Here is a 12,728-nt window from a genome sequence, read left to right as displayed (position 1 = left end):
TATCGGCACGCTCGATGCCCAATCACAGCCCTTCATTGACTGTCTCAGCAAATCAGCGCCGGCAAGCTCTGATTGGCTGAGACAGTCAATGAAGGGCTGTGATTGGTTGTCGGTGCTTGCTCGATGCCCAATCACAGCACTCTATTGCTGGAGCCGGGGTTCTCAAACCTGGCCTCCGGCAATAGACTTGGGAGTGCCGAGGAAGCCCGAATCAGCGGCAGAGACCAGCGGCTGCGACCCGGACTGCAGCGGCTAGGTGAGTATTACTCTTTTTTTTTTCTTTTCAGCATTCTTGGCTGTGTTTTCAGCCGAGCTGAAAACGCACCCAAAACGCTGGGCTGCATCTCAAGTTCCCAGGTCCCACTATTAAGACACAATAGCGGCAAGAGTGGGCCCCCCCCCCCTCCCAACAACTTTTACTTCGGAAAAGCCCTCATTAGCAATGCATACCTTAGCTAAGCACCACACTACCTCCAACAAAGCACAATCACTGCCTGCATGACACTCCGCTGCCACTTCTCCTGGGTTACATGCTGCCCAACCCCCACATCCCAGTGTCCACAGCGCACACCAAACTGTCCCTGCCCAGCCTTCAGCTGCCCTCATGCCACGCCACCCTCATGTCTATTTATAAGTGCGTCTGCCAGAGGAAAAGCAGGCACACACTGCAGAGGGTTGGGACGACTAGGCAGCGACCCTCTTTAAAAGGGGCGGGGCGATAGCCCACAATGCTGTACAGAAGCAATGAGAAATCCAATCCTGTGCCACCTCCATCTGGAGCTGCACACGTGAGCATAGCAATGGGGAACCTATGTGCCACACACTATTTATTCTGTTAAGGTGTCTGCATGCCCCAGTCAGACCGCGTTTTTTTAATAAATAGTCACAGGCAGGTACAACTCCGCAATGCGAATTCCGTGTGCACCCACAGCATGGGTGGCTCCCTGGAACCCACCAGCTGTACATAAATGTATCCCATTGCAGTGCCCTGGACAGCAGAGCTAACGTCAGATTAAATGCAGGTGAGCTTCAGCCCACACTGCATGCCCCAACCTGACCAGGGTTTTTAATTCATAGACACAGGCAGGTACAACTCCCTATTGTGAAGTCCCTGTGGACCGACAGCATGAGTGGGTGCCAGGAAGCCACCGGCGGTACATAAATATATCCCATTGCATTGCCCATCACAGCTGAGGTAATAATGTCATGTTTAATGCAGGTGGGCTTCGGCCCACACTGCATGCCCCAGTCAGACTGGGGTTCTTTAGAAGTGGACACATGCAGTTACAACTCCCTGTGGACCCACAGCATGGGTGGCTCCCTGGAACCCACCGGCGGTACATAAATATATCCCATTGCATTGCCAATCACAGCTGAGGTAATGTCATGTTTAATGCAGGTAGGCTTCGGCCCACACTGCATGCCCCAGTCAGACTGGGGTTCTTTAGAAGTGGACACATGCAGTTACAACTCCCTGTAGACCCACAGCATGGGTGGCTCCCTGGAACCCACCGGCGGTACATAAATACATCCCATTGCAGTGCCCAACACAGTTGATGTAACGTCAGCTGTAATGCAGGTGGGCTAAAAATTAATTTGATTACACTGTAGGCAAGGGCCCCCAAAAATTGGTGTACCAACAGTACTAATGTACCTCTGAAAAATTGCCCATGCCCAACCAAGAGGGCAGGTGAAACCCATTAATCGCTTTGGTTAATGTGGCTTAATTGGTAACTAGGCCTGGAGGCAGCCCAGTTAAAATAAAAATTGGTTCAGGTGAAAGTTTCAATGCTTTAATGAGCATTGAAACGTATAAAAATTGTTTAGAAAAATTATATGACTGAGCCTTGTGGGCCTAAGAAAAATTGCCCGTTCAGCGTGATTATGTGAGGTTTCAGGAGGAGGAGCAGGAGCAGGAGGAGGAGGAGGAGGAATATTATACACAGATTGATGAAGCAAAAAGGTCCCCGTTTTTGATAGGGATAGAGAACGATGCTTCCATCCGCGGGTGCAGCCTACGTATTGCTTAGGTATCGCTGCTGTCCGCTGGTGGAGAAGAGAAGTCTGGGGAAATCCAGGCTTTGTTCATCTTGATGAGTGTAAGCCTGTCGGCACTGTCGGTTGACAGGCGGGTACGCTTATCCGTGATGATTCCCCCAGCCGCACTAAACACCCTCTCTTGACAAGACGCTAGCCGCAGGACAAGCAAGCACCTCCAGGGCATACAGCGCGAGTTCAGGCCACGTGTCCAGCTTCGACACCCAGTAGTTGTAGGGGGCAGAGGCGTCACAGAGGACGGTCGTGCGATCGGCTACGTACTCCCTCACCATCCTTTTACAGTGCTCCCGCCGACTCAGCCTTGACTGGGGAGCGGTGACACAGTCTTGCTGGGGAGCCATAAAGCTGTGAAGGGCCTTAGAGAGTGTTGCCCTGCCTGTGCTGTACATGCTGCCTGATCTCCGCGCCTCCCCTGCTACCTGGCCCTCGTAACTGCGCCTTCTGCCACTAGCGCTGTCGGATGGGAATTTTACCATCAGTTTGTCCGCCAGGGTCCTGTGGTATAGCATCACTCTCGAACCCCTTTCCTCTTCGGGTATGAGAGTGGAAAGGTTCTCCTTATACCGTGGGTCAAGCAGTGTGTACACCCAGTAATCCGTAGTGGCCAGAATGCGTGTAACGCGAGGGTCACGAGAAAGGCATCCTAACATGAAGTCAGCCATGTGTGCCAGGGTACCTGTACGCAACACATGGCTGTCCTCACTAGGAAGATCACTTTCAGGATCCTCCTCCTCCTCAGGCCATACACGCTGAAAGGATGACAGGCAAGCAGCATGTGTACCCTCAGCAGTGGGCCAAGCTGTCTCTTCCCCCTCCTCCTCATCTTCCTCCTCCTCCTCCTCCTCCTCACCGTGCTGAGATATAGACAGGAGGGTGCTCTGACTATCCAGCGACATACTGTTTTCCCCCGGCTCTGTTTCCGAGCGCAAAGCGTCTGCCTTTATGCTTTGCAGGGAACTTCTCAAGAGGCATAGCAAAGGAATGGTGACGCTAATGATTGCAGCATCGCCGCTCACCACCTGGGTAGACTCCTCAAACTTTCCAAGGACCTGGCAGATGTCTGCCAACCTGGCCCACTCTTCTGAAAATAATTGAGGAGGCTGACTCCCACTGCGCCGCCCATGTTGGAGTTGGTATTCCACTATAGCTCTACGCTGCTCATAGAGCCTGGCCGTGTGGGCACGTCGCACAGCAGTCGGTGCACTGGCAGATTAAACCGATGTTGCAGGGTGGCAGCGTCCGTGTGGGACTTGCGGAAATGTGCGCAGAGCCGGCGCACCTTTCTGAGCAGGTCTGACAAGCGTGGGTAGCTTTTCAGAAAGCGCTGAACCACCAAATTAAAGACGTGGGCCAGGCATGGCACGTGCGTGAGGCTGCCGAGCTGCAGAGCCGCCACCAGGTTACGGCCGTTGTCACACACGACCATGCCCGGTTGGAGGCTCAGCGGCGCATGCCAGCGGTCGGTCTGCTCTGTCAGACCCTGCAGCAGTTCGTGGGCCGTGTGCCTCTTCTCTCCTAAGCTGAGTAGTTTCAGCACGGCTTGCTGACGCTTGCCCACCGCTGTGCTGCCACGCCGCACGACACCGACTGCTGGCGACGTGCTGCTGCTGACACATCTTGATTGCGAGACAGAGGTTGCGTTGGAGGAGGAGGAGGAGGGTGCTTTAGTGGAGGAAGCATACACCGCGGCAGATACCAGCACCGAGCTGGGGCACGCAATTCTGGGGGTGGGTAGGACGTGAGCGGTCCCAGGCTCTGACTCGGTCCCAGCCTCCACTAAATTCACCCAATGTGCCGTCAGGGAGATATAGTGGCCCTGCCCGCCTGTGCTTGTCCACGTGTCCGTTGTTAAGTGGACCTTGGCAGTAACCGCGTTGGTGAGGGTGCGTACAATGTTGCGGGAGACGTGGTCGTGCAGGGCTGGGACGGCACATCGGGAAAAGTAGTAGCGACTGGGAACTGAGTAGCGCGGGGCCGCCGCCGCCATCATACTTTTGAAGGACTCCGTTTCCACAACCCTATACGGCAGCATCTCCAGGCTGATAAATTTTGCTATGTGCTCGTTTAACGCTTGAGCGTGCGGGTGCGTGGCGGCGTACTTGCGCTTGCGCTCAAACACTTGCGCTAGCGACGGCTGGACGGTGCGCTGAGAGACATTGGTGGATGGGGCCGAGGACAGCGGAGGTGAGGGTGTGGGTGCAGGCCAGGAGACGGTAGTGCCTGTGTCCTCAGAGCGGGGTTGGATCTCAGTGGCAGGTTGGGGCATGGGGAGAGGCAGCGGTGCAAACCGGAGGCGGTGAACGGCCTTCGTCCCACCTTGTGGGGTGCTTGGCCATCATATGTCTGCGCATGCTGGTGGTGGTGAGGTTGGTGGTGGTAGCTCCCCGGCTGATCTTGGCGCGACAAAGGTTGCACACCACTGTTCGTCGGTCGTCTGCACTCTCAGTGAAAAACTGCCAGATCTTTGAGCACCTCGGCCTCTGCAGGGTGGCATGGCGCGAGGGGGCGCTTTGGGAAACAGTTGGTGGATTATTCGGTCTGGCCCTGCCTCTACCCCTGCCCACCGCACTGCCTCTTCCAACCTGCCCTGCTGCTGCCCTTGCCTCCCCCTCTGAAGACCTGTCCTCAGTAGGCGTAGCAAACCAGGTGGGGTCAGTCACCTCATTGTCCTGCTGCTCTTCCTCCGAATCCTCTGTGCGCTCCTCCCTCGGACTTACTGCCCTTACTACTACCTCACCGATAGACAACTGTGTCTCATCGTCATCGTCCTCCTCACGAACTGAAAGGTCTTGAGACACTTGGCGGAAGTCCCCAGCCTCATCCCCTGGACCCCGGGAACTTTCCAATGGTTGGGCATCAGTCACGATAAACTCCTCTGGTGGGAGAGGAACCACTGCTGCCCAATCTGAGCAGGGCCCGAGAACAGTTCCTGGGAGTCTGCCCGCTCCTCAGAATGTCTCATTGTAATGGAGTGAGGAGGCTGGGAGGAAGGAGGAGCAGCAGCCAGAGGATTCTGAGTTGCAGCAGTGGACGGCGCAGAACTCTGGGTGGACGATGAATTGCTGGAAGCACTTTCTGCCATCCACAACAGGACCTGCTCACACTGCTCATTTTCTAATAAAGGTCTACCGCGTGGACCCATTAATTGTGCGATGAATGTGGGGACGCCAGAAACGTGCCTCTTTCCTAATCCCGCAGCAGTCGGCTGCGATACACCTGGATCAGGAGCTCGGCCTGTGCCCACACCCTGACTTGGGCCTCCGCGTCCTCGTCCACGTCCTCTAGGCCTACCCCTACCCCTCAGCATGCGGTATTACCAGTAATGCAGAAACAGAACGCTGTAATTAAATGTGCCGCTTATTGGCCTGTGGTTGGAGGCTGACTTCGCTTACGGAACGCCAGGAAATAATTTTGTGCAAGCCTGCTGTAACACTTAGCTGGCTGCGTATGAATTTGGAGAACTACTACACCCAGCACAGACCCAGAACACTGAGGACACTCACAGGCAGCCCAAATAGATTTTTTTTCCACAAATTTTTTTGCAAAGGCCCACTGCCTAGATTCAATCAATAATATGTCTTCTGTCCCTGCCTAAGCACTTCTGGCCCTAGGGTATGTCACAGAACTGCAGAGTGTTGCACTGTGAACTGCAATACAGCGGGGATTTCAGAGCCCAGACAGAGCCAGGAAATAATTTTGTGCAAGCCTGCTGTAACACTTAGCTGGCTGCGTATGAATTTGGAAAACTACTACACCCAGCACAGACCCAGAACACTGAGGACACTCACAGGCAGCCCAAATAGATTTTTTTCCACAAATTTTTTTGCAAAGGCCCACTGCCTATATTCAATCAATAATCAATGTCTTCTGTCCCTGCCTAAGCACTTCTGGCCCTGGAGTATTACTGCAGGGCGCAATGCTCTGCACGGCCGATAGACCAAAAAAAAAAAAAGTGCAACACTGCAAAAAGCAGCCTCCACAGTACTGCACACGGTTAGATGTGGCCCTAAGAAGGACCGTTGGGGTTCTTGAAGCCTAAAATACTCCTAACGCTCTCCCTATAGCAGCTCCAACAAGATAGCACTTTCCCTGAGCTATGTCAGAATGCATCTGTGGCGAGCCGCGGGAGGGGCCGATTTTTATACTCGGGTGACACCTGATCTCGCCAGCCACTCACTGCAGGGGGGTGGTATAGGGCTTGAACGTCGCAGGGGGAAGTTGTAATGCCTTCCCTGTCTTTCAATTGGCCAGAAAAGCACGCTAACGTCTCAGAGATGAAAGTGAAAGTAACCCGAACATCGCGTGGTACTCGTTACGAGTAACGAGCATTTCGAACACGCTAATACTCGAACGAGTATCAAGCTCGGACGAGTACGTTCGCTCGTCTCTAAAAAATACTTATTTGGTATCGCCGCATCTGTAAAAGTCCGACTTATCAAACTAGTACATTATTTACTCCACACGGTGAACGCAGGCCGAAACAAAAAAAAAAAAAAAAAAATCGAAAAATAAAGAACGTCAGAAATGCACTTTTTCAGTCACCCTGTCTCCCAGGAAAAATGCAATAAAAAGTGATCAAAAAGTTGTAGGTATTCTGAATTGGTACTAACGTAAACTACAGGACATCCTGCAAAAATCAGCCCTTGCACAACTACGTCGACGTAAAAATAAAAAAAATTGTTATTGCGCGCGTAGGATGGCGGCAGAAAATAATTTTAAAAAAAATGTCTGAAAAAGAATAAACTTATTACAGCAAAAAAAAAACCTATACAAGTGTGGTATCGTAGTAATTGTACCGAGCCATAGATTAAGTCATGTCATATTTGTTGCAGTTTGTGCGCCATAGAAACAGGACGCACTGAAAGATGGCGCATTGTCATTTTTTTAAAACTTTTACTCCACTTAGAATTTTTTAAAAGTTTTTCACTACATTATATGGTACATTAAATAGCACCTTTGAAAACTACAACTCGTCCTGCAAAATACAAGCCCTCATACAGCGGTGTCAATGGATAAATAAGAGTTACGATTTTTTAAAAGGGGGGAGGAAAAAAAATGGGGGGGGAAAAAGTGTCTGCATCATTAAGGGGTTAATACTAAGAACTGTGACGGTAACAAGAGGGCTTCCACTACATTTAAAGGAAGAAGGTTTCCTCACCAACACAGAAGTGGGTTCTTTGCTGTTAGAGCAGTTATACCTGAAAATGTGGTGATGGCAAAAGAAATAGAGGAGCTTAAAGGGGACTAGATGTGTTTGTAGAGCACTAAAACATTACACAACGTTATATATACATTCAAGAACCAGAGGGGATTATTCTGACCGCCATTATGGAGTTGGGAAGGAATTTTTCCCCCAAAACAGGCAAATTGGCCTCCGCCCCACTGTTTTTTTTTTTTTTTTGTTTTTGTTTTTTTTGCCTTCCTCTGGATCAGTAAAGGAAGGGGGTAAACAGGCTGAACTGGATGGACATGTGTCTTTTTTCAGCCTAGCATACTATGTTATGTTACTTCTTCACCTCCCGGAGTATTGTCCAGTACTGAGACCCTTTAGAGCCAGTGGGGCTTTTAACATTAAATATTTTTTTACATGAGTCGCATGAAAAAACTCCCAGCATGTCCTAATCTGGTTTGATTCACGGACCAGAATCGGACATGTAATGTCTACTGCCTGCCAGCACGGGGCAGCACACAGTCCGTTTGTGTCCATGTGATGTCCAATGTGAGTTCTCAGGCACAACTCGCACTCAGCCATCTGAATATGGCCGACCAGATAAATCATATTTCAGGTGTCACATCTTATCTCCCAGCTGTGAGTGAATGCAGTTTCTTAGAATCCCACTCCCTTACATTGTACTGTAGATTATACAATCCCGCAGTGTGTGATCTCACCGTAATACTCTTCCAGTTGCCATAAATGGGCACAATTGGGAAACAGATTCCGAGTAGTTCCATCCTAATATAATGTCTGAGCCGATTATAAGGGGGTTGGAGATAAAGTAACGGCTTACAGATGTGTTTTCTAATGGCTCCAAAGAGTTAGTTCAGAATCAGGAAGAGTCTAATGGCCGGACCGCCATCAGGAAGGATAAATGGTTACAGAGGCCCCCGCTGACCGCTGGCTGCTGCCTGCCTGTCAATAAAGATATCAATATGTCCTGAGCCAAGTGAGTGATCGCCAGCACTCTGCACACTAGCAGTAGGAATTATATCTCGGGGGTGGATCCCTTTTAAGGAGCCCCCCAGTGGTCAATGACAGGTGTCTCTGCTCATTGCTGGCCATAGTCCAACACCACCCCCCACCCGTCCCCTGGGGCTCTCAATCTCATTATATGGGAGCCCAATATATCTCAGGGCAGCTCTGTGTAAAGACCCTTTTAGAAGCAAAGATGATCCTTCAAATAACCGCAGGACTGAAGGAACATCAGGCGAACTGCTGACCTTTTTGATCAACAAATATTTGTTTTATCCGTGTTTCCCCCCATGTTTCTCTGCCACAAACTTCACTCCTTCAATTGAAAGCATGAAATCAGCTGTGCCATAACCCGCACCATATAGTGTGGATTGTCATGCAGATTTTGGTGTGGACCTGCAGCACAATCTGCCGTGTGTGAACACACTTTAAGGATCTTTCACACGAGCATCCTTTTAATGCTCAGATAGTCACGGGTATCTGAGTGTTAAATCGGGTGAATAAACAGCAGCCCGCGAGTATGCCCCCCACCCCCTCCCTTTCCCAGCCAAGCTCAAGTCATAAATACAGCCCCAGAACCAACCCTAATATGTAATACAGCACCAGAGCCAAGCTCAATACATAAATACAGCACCAGAGCTAAGCTCAATTCATAAATACAGCCCCAGAACCAACCCTAATATGTAATACAGCACCAGAGCTAAGCTCAATACATAAATACAGTACCAGAAGCTAGGTCATAACGTAATTAAAGCAACAGAAGAAAGCTTGTAGAACATAAATGCAATAACAGAACCAGGTTCAGTACATAAATACAGCACCATAACCAAGTTCAGTTCTTGAATGCAATACTAGAACGAAGCTCAGTGTGTAAATACAGCACCAAGGCCAAGCTCTGTGCATGTATACAAAGCCAGGAGTTCTATTTACTTTTCATATGACCAGTTTCAGATAAGCACATTAAGGCCTCGTTCACATGTGTGTTCTTCTCGCGCTGCTAAGCACTGCTGTAGGTGTGAAAAGGTCACATGAAAGGGCGGCTTCAAGCTCCATGAAGTTGTCCATTCACACAAACTGAGGTGCGTGCTTTCAAGGCTCCCATAGGAGCCTATGGAAAGCCCACAGTTTGGACTTGCATGTCTTATCTTAGATGCACGTCTAACAGTCATCCATGTGAGCACTTATATAGGAACACAGTGGTTCTTATAGAAACACGTTTTGAGCTCTGCTTAGCAGCACTAAAAAAAATGCTTGTGTGAACGAGGCCTAAGAGTAAACTATACAGATGTGTCCTGGCCCGACTGCAAGTGTACTGACCAGAGCTTGCAACATGATCAGGAACTATGAAGTGAGCAGGCTGTGAGTAGAAGCGGGGGCGTACAGAGAACACATAGGGCTTCGGAACCCCCAATAGTGCCCTCGTAGTCTCACTTTATAGAATAGTGCCCCCTACTGTGACCCCAGTAAGTAATGTAACCCACCAACTCTGTGGCCTTTATTAGTATTGTGACGTCTCTCTATGGCCCCAATCAGTGGCGTAACTAGAGCAAAGTTTAAACACCAAAAGATAAGTCTATCATTTATGTCCATCTCTAAGCAGCTCTGCCATCCTCCAAACAGCCGCTTTCATCCTCCGCCATCCTCCAAACAGCCTTCATCATCAATGTTCCCCAATAGTTCCATCACCTTCCATTGCCCCATCATTCTCTATTGTGCCCTTGCTTTCACAGACTCATAGCATGACCTTGCTTTTCCCTGGCATGGTCACTCCGACTACAGTGAACACAGGAGATATAGGGGAGAGGATTGAGGTTTCTCTTTTGGTCTGTGCGATAGAGAGCGAGAGAATCGGCAGTACCGTAAGATTGTCAGCACTAGTAATGGCAAGAGCCGCCGTACCTTTGAGAGTGGAGGCAAACTAGGTGATCACAGACTCGTCCTGACGTGACAGCATATAGAATCATTGTATTTACTAAGCTGTTTTATAGATGAGCAGTTCTGTATTTGCTGTACATCGTGTGTTACTGACATCCAGCTTCATGGGAGATTTTATGAGTTCTTTATGGAAAACCAGAAACTAATGTTGGTGCAGAAATGGCCGAACTCCATCTGTATGGAATATACTATTCCTGTAGCTTGGGCTCTGATATCTGTTGGGACAGGAACCTTCGGCTTGTGGAGGACTCTGTTGCAAACTACTTTTTCAGATCCCCCAGGACCCGCATGTTATTGATAGAAACCAGAATTAGTTACTTGTAAGTCCCGATTCACATCTGTAATTTTTGGTAGTTTTCTGCCAATCTCTTGGTCTTTAAGTGAGCTACAAACCAAGCGACTTCATCAAGTGAGTGATTCTCACTTACTCTGTCAGAACCCGTGCTAACATGGGCTGACATTCACCCGTAATGGCTCTTTTGAGTGATTACTCTAGCGACTGTAAGTTTGTGTAAAAGCACCCTTAGATGATGATTACATTTTGCTACATGACTTGTTTGCATAGAATTGTTATAAAATAGTATTTATCGTATTAAAAAACAAGCTTTATTCTTGGCAGATGACTGTATCTGGAGCTCAGAGGGACGTCTGATATCTGCAGATTGTAAAGCAGAGGGTTGTGGTATCACACAAGATACATATGAAGAACCTGCCATTATCCCAGATATCCCCTCAACCCTTCAGAACAAAGATCAATCATCTGATCCTCTTGTACAGGTCCCATATTTTGATTCATCACAGACTGATAAGCAGAAGAAAAGTCACAGAAAGGGAGAACATCGAGGCGCTCACACAGGGGCGAAGGCATATTCATGTCCAGAATGTGGGAAATGTTTTACAGAGAAATCAAATCTGGTTATACATCAGAGAAGTCACACAGGAGAGAAGCCGTTTTCTTGTTCAGAATGTGGGAAATGTTTTACTCAGAAATCAAATTTAATTCAACATCAGAGAAGGCACACAGGTGAAAAACCATATTCTTGTTCAGAATGTGGGAAACATTTTGACTTTAAAGCAAATCTTCTTGTACATCAAAGATGTCACACAGGGGAGAAGCCATTTTCTTGTTCAGAATGTGGGAAACTTTTTGGCTTGAAAGCAAATCTACTGGTACATCAGAGAAGTCACACAGGGGAGAAGCCATTTTCATGTTCCAAATGTGGGAAATGTTTTGCGGTTAAGTCAGTCCTTGTTAAACATCAGAGAATTCACACAGGAGAGAAGCCATTTTCTTGTTCAGAATGTGGAAAATGTTTTACAGAGCAATCATTTCTTGTTCGGCATCAGAGAAGTCACACAGGAGAGAAGCCGTTTTCTTGTTCCAAATGTGGGAAATGTTTTGCGGTTAAATCGGTCCTCGTTAAACATCAGAGAATTCACACAGGAGAGAAGCCATTCTCTTGTTCAGAATGTGGAAAATGTTTTACAGAGAAATCCTTTCTCGTTCGACATCAGAGAAGTCACACAGGGGAGAGGCCATTTTCTTGTTCAGAGTGTGGGAAATGTTTTACCCAGAAAGCATATCTTGTTACACATCAGAGAACTCACACAGGAGATAAACCATTTTCATGTTCAGAATGTGGGAAGTGTTATGCAGAGAAATCAAAGCTAGTTCAGCATCAGAAAATTCATACAGGAGAAAAGCCATTTGTATGTCCAGATTGTGGGAAATGTTTTACAGAAAAATCAAAGCTAGTTCAGCATCAGAAAATTCACACAGGAGAGAAACCGTTTTCATGTTCAGAATGTGGGAAATGTTTTACTCGCAAATCAAATTTTCTGCGGCATCATAAAGTTCACACTGGAGAGAGATCATTTTTTTAAACCTGGTCTGTCAAATCGTACAAAAAAAGGTAAAGAAGGAAAAAAAAGGGAAGCCATTTAGAGCACTAAGTAATAAGAAATGTATGTAATTACCGATAAACATCTGTTATCCAGAAACAAATATAATCCAGATAACCCACCTTTATATCAGCCGTGTACATAGAATATTTCACACTGATACTTATAACTGCGTCTCTAAACTTGTTTCTAACTGTTGATAAAAGTTTACTTGTATAACTTACATGTTTGTATTTGGGCCGATCTTTCTTCTTCCTTTTAGATCAGTGTTTCTCAACTCCAGTCCTCAGAGACCTCCAACAGGTCATGTTTTCAGAATTTCTTCAGTATTGCACAGGTGATGTAATTATTGTCAGTGCCTCAGACTTTGCCACAGGTGTTCTTACTATAGGATATCCTGAAAACATGACCTGTTGGAGGTCTCTGAGGAATGGAGTTGAGAAACGCTGCTTTAGATGTTTCCTCAGAACTGATGGTGATGAGGGAGAGCTGGTACCCATTATGTGTATAAGTAGTAAGGGGAGAATCACTGCGGATCCTGGACTTTGTGGAGTTTGTTAGGACATTGTTTGGTTTTAAGAATAATCCTTTCATAGATGATGATGGTAACAAGCGTATTCCACCACTGAGCCCAGCAAGGGCG

The 12,728-nt window shown here is 48.0% G+C and overlaps 1 protein-coding gene across 7 annotated transcripts in view; it reads left to right on the top strand.

Annotated features, from left to right (window-relative positions):
- LOC136627325 (oocyte zinc finger protein XlCOF7.1-like) overlaps window positions 1-12,456 on the top strand; it is a 722,169-nt gene extending 709,713 nt beyond the window's left edge. For all 7 annotated transcript variants that reach the window (XM_066602340.1, XM_066602339.1, XM_066602333.1 and 4 more), the window contains one exon: window positions 10,803-12,456. In XM_066602340.1, coding sequence (XP_066458437.1) covers window positions 10,803-12,067 — 1,265 coding nt within the window. In that variant the 3' untranslated portion in view covers window positions 12,068-12,456. The remainder of the gene's footprint in view (window positions 1-10,802) is intronic.
- The last annotated feature ends 272 nt before the right edge of the window (window positions 12,457-12,728 follow it).

This window comes from Eleutherodactylus coqui, chromosome 5 (assembly GCF_035609145.1).
Source record: "Eleutherodactylus coqui strain aEleCoq1 chromosome 5, aEleCoq1.hap1, whole genome shotgun sequence".
Lineage (NCBI taxonomy): Eukaryota > Metazoa > Chordata > Amphibia > Anura > Eleutherodactylidae > Eleutherodactylus > Eleutherodactylus coqui.
The sequence above is the reverse complement of the archived record's forward strand: the minus strand, read 5'-3'. Positions and strand labels throughout refer to the sequence as shown.